Source organism: Acanthisitta chloris, unplaced genomic scaffold, assembly GCF_000695815.1.
Source record: "Acanthisitta chloris isolate BGI_N310 unplaced genomic scaffold, ASM69581v1 scaffold1944, whole genome shotgun sequence".
Classification (NCBI taxonomy): Eukaryota; Metazoa; Chordata; class Aves; order Passeriformes; family Acanthisittidae; genus Acanthisitta; species Acanthisitta chloris.
Window position 1 is genome coordinate 7,871 of NW_008667456.1, and position 3,451 is coordinate 11,321.

The following is a 3,451-nucleotide window of genomic DNA, read 5'->3' on the forward strand; positions in this document are numbered from 1 at the left end:
GAACTGGACACAGCACTCCAGATGCAGCCTCACTGCTAAGTAGAGGGGCAGGATCACCTCCCTCGACCTGCTGGCAATGCTTTTCCTAATGCATCCCAGGACACCATTGTCCTTCTCAGCCCTCAGGGCACACTGTTGACTCATGGACAGCCCGTTGTCCACCAGGTCCCCCAGGTCCTTCTCCACAGAGCTGCTCTCCAGCAGCTCAGTGCCCAACCTGTACTGGTGCTCAGGGTTATTCCTCCCCAGGTGCAGGACCTGCACTTGCCTTTGTTGAATTTCAGACAGTTCTTCTCTGCCCATCCCTCCATCCTGTTAAGGTCCCTCTGAGGAGCAGCACAGCCCTCTGAGGTAACAGCCACTCCTCCCAGTTCTGTATCATCAGTGATCTTGCTGAGGAGGTGACTCTGTCTCCTCATCCAAGTCACTGATGAACCAGTTAAACGATAGTGGGATCAGCATTGAGCCCTGTGAGACACCACTAGTGACAGGCCTCCAACCACACTCTGTGCCACTCAGTGTGACCCCGTGAGATCTGCTGTTCAGCCACACTGCAAGAGAGGAGATAAAACTTTCAGCTACCCATCACCAACTGCGATATTCATCACTGCGGTCAACAGGAAAACTCAAAAGGCAAAAAATATTCAGATGCCACATAAAAAACCAAAAGAAGCCTAGCTACTCACATGAGACTGGAGAATGCCACAGAAAGCAGCATCACAGGAGAGTCTGCACACCCATAGAATGTTTTGCCAAGAACCTCTGTGCGTGGCACCTCCCCGTGTCTGTTAATGGCACAATGCCACTCATGGCATTCTCCTCCTTGTGGCTCCTCCAGACAATGCAGACTTTGTCACCAAAAAAAATGCACAGATGGTGTTTCACAAACTATTTCCACATACACTGAAAAAGTAAAAGGTGCATTCTGTGTATTTAAGAGATTAACAGATTTTATTGTTTTCTAAAATATTTTACAATACAGAGACCCAAACCAGTAATTCCTGACAATTTCATAACCGTCCTGTGGATGAACACTTATGTTGGTAAGTTTTCCTTGACAGACATATACACACATCCACTTTCTAAGCTTGCACATTTGGATTCATTGGAAATGATGACTAAATATATCTATAAGCTCAAAAAGCAAACGGTAAAATCCAAGACTACCAACAGTATTTTATAGTTACCTCATGAAGGATTTGTTAGCTTCATTACAGTGTAGCTCCTTAACATAGCATATCTACTTACCTGATACTTAGTTTTCAACACAAATCTGCTGCAATTTTACAACCCAGTTTTAAGTTTCACAAGTGCATACGATTTGACACGATTACAGCTGGCCCAGTTGTAACTGCAAACAAATGTAGATTTTACAGTGTTCTGCTACAATAATCCATGGATGGACTAAAGCTAGGTTCTATTCTGACCCATTCATTTAGCCACAAATACTGATTTTGAGTATATTAGTGTATTTACTGTACTGCTGGAAAATCTCATCACAGAATACTTTGTCTATGGTACAGTAATGAATATGGCAGGAAAGCAGATTTAAATATACCTATAATTTAACCTCTTAAACCAGTCTAAATCTTATTGACATCAAAAGGCTTGATAACTAATAGCCATGCTCTTTATATTTTGGAATATCAAATTATATGTACATATACACAACATAGATAGGCTCTTCATAAAAAGCATTTAGTCTATTTTACAGTCTTCTCTGTTCAATAAAATTAGCCTTCACAGATTTAACATTTGAAATCACCCAAAAATCATTAGCAGTTAAAAGGAGATTTTTGTTCCCCCTGCAAACATGTGCTGGAAATATTCACTACTATTCTGGGGCTTATGCATAATTTATTTTTCTTTTGAATGCCATTTAAGATCTAGATGGAAAACTCTTAGTTTAAGTGTCAAGCCATGTAAAGAACATTCACAACAGAATCCCAACCCATGGCACCTGCAGATATCTCTGCTACAAATCACCTTCTGTAACAGATATTTATTAAATACAGTATTTTGTTTTACCACTTCAAGCCATGCTGAAAACACATAAGATTACTACAACATGGAAAGAGTTTTCATTCAGTCAACTGGTGACTTAATCTAGGTCATAATTTAAGTATTAATTGATAAATCCAAGCATACAAAAAGGTTCTTAACTACAGAGCATTTAAATAAAAAAATACTGCATCTTTCAGACATTGCTAAGAACAAATAAAAAATTAACTATAATAATCTTTCAAATTCAAGTTGCAAGTTACTGAAGGTCACTTAAAATAACTGATTAACCAAAAGTGAGCGTAAGCCACATACCTAAGGTAGGCTGAGGCATAAGCATAGAAAATGCAAAAGTGTTCAAATTCACAATAACAGACCATGTGGAAAGAAGAAGCTTAAAGAGCATTTCTCCTATTGTGCTATTTTTTCAACCTAACTCCTTTCCTTTGCATTGTGCACAGGTTGTGAAAACACTGTCAACGTATTAGTTTGAACTCCTGCCTTTAATTCAGCATTATTTCGGTATCGAGCTCTTGCCTCTGCATTAAAATATATACACTCTATACGTCATTCAGCTTCCTCTCACTTTAAATATATACTGTACAGGCCTACAGAGCTTTTGTTGCACCTTTTATTTATCTTGTCCTTCGTCACTGGATTGGTTCTACGTAGTTTGCTGGGTATAAACCAACTTGTCCATTGTCCAGACGTCCTTTGCACCAACCCTGCTCATCTTCATTCTCCATTTTCGTTAACTCATCCCCTGAAAAAAAGAAGGAACATTCATGACAAACTGTAACCTTTTGCTTAAGTTCAGGAAGATATCTAAGAGTTACCTACATGTCCATTTTTCTCCCTCTGCCCAACCCAGGCCCCAGCAGAAACCCTCCCTTCTGTGCTCTTCATGCTTTTCATACTAAGGATATCTACCACTTACAGATTTGCATATGGGATGAGGGGCCCCAGTTTCAGGCAAACAGGAAGAAGGCAAGCTACGTAGAAACTGAAACATGACCTTGAGGGCATTCAAAAAGGTTATGGAATTTAAAAAACAATCACAAATGCAAACTTGTGAAGTTATACACTGTGTAATTTCACTATAAGATCAAAGACTCTTGTATTTAAAGGTCTGAACAAAGACAGCTGTGGATCATACAACTACCTCTGAACTAGCAGAATAATCCTACAGTTATAACCCTCACCATACATCACTGCAAGTGAAAGAAATGTTTCCTTAGGCTTACCGCTGATGCAGATTTTTAAGAGTTAGTGGGAAATAAGGAGAAAAATGCTATAAAATTCAGACATGGCAATAAAATTCTCTTGAATTATCCTTGCAGCTTTTCAGTATACTACATTATCACAGCTATTAGGCTGTGATGCAGAAAGACTTAAAGGAATCTTCTATCTCACACGTTGTTACAGCTCTCTCTCTCTCCCCCCCATTCCT

At 39.4% G+C, this 3,451-nt stretch overlaps 1 protein-coding gene across 4 annotated transcripts in view; it reads right to left on the reverse strand.

Moving 5' to 3' along the window:
• Window positions 1-923: 923 nt before the first annotated feature.
• The window catches only part of PACSIN2 (protein kinase C and casein kinase substrate in neurons 2), a 24,364-nt gene continuing 21,836 nt past the window's right edge, over window positions 924-3,451 (reverse strand). For all 4 annotated transcript variants that reach the window (XM_009072489.1, XM_009072487.1, XM_009072486.1 and 1 more), the window contains one exon: window positions 924-2,764. In XM_009072489.1, coding sequence (XP_009070737.1) covers window positions 2,652-2,764 — 113 coding nt within the window. In that variant the 3' untranslated portion in view covers window positions 924-2,651. The remainder of the gene's footprint in view (window positions 2,765-3,451) is intronic.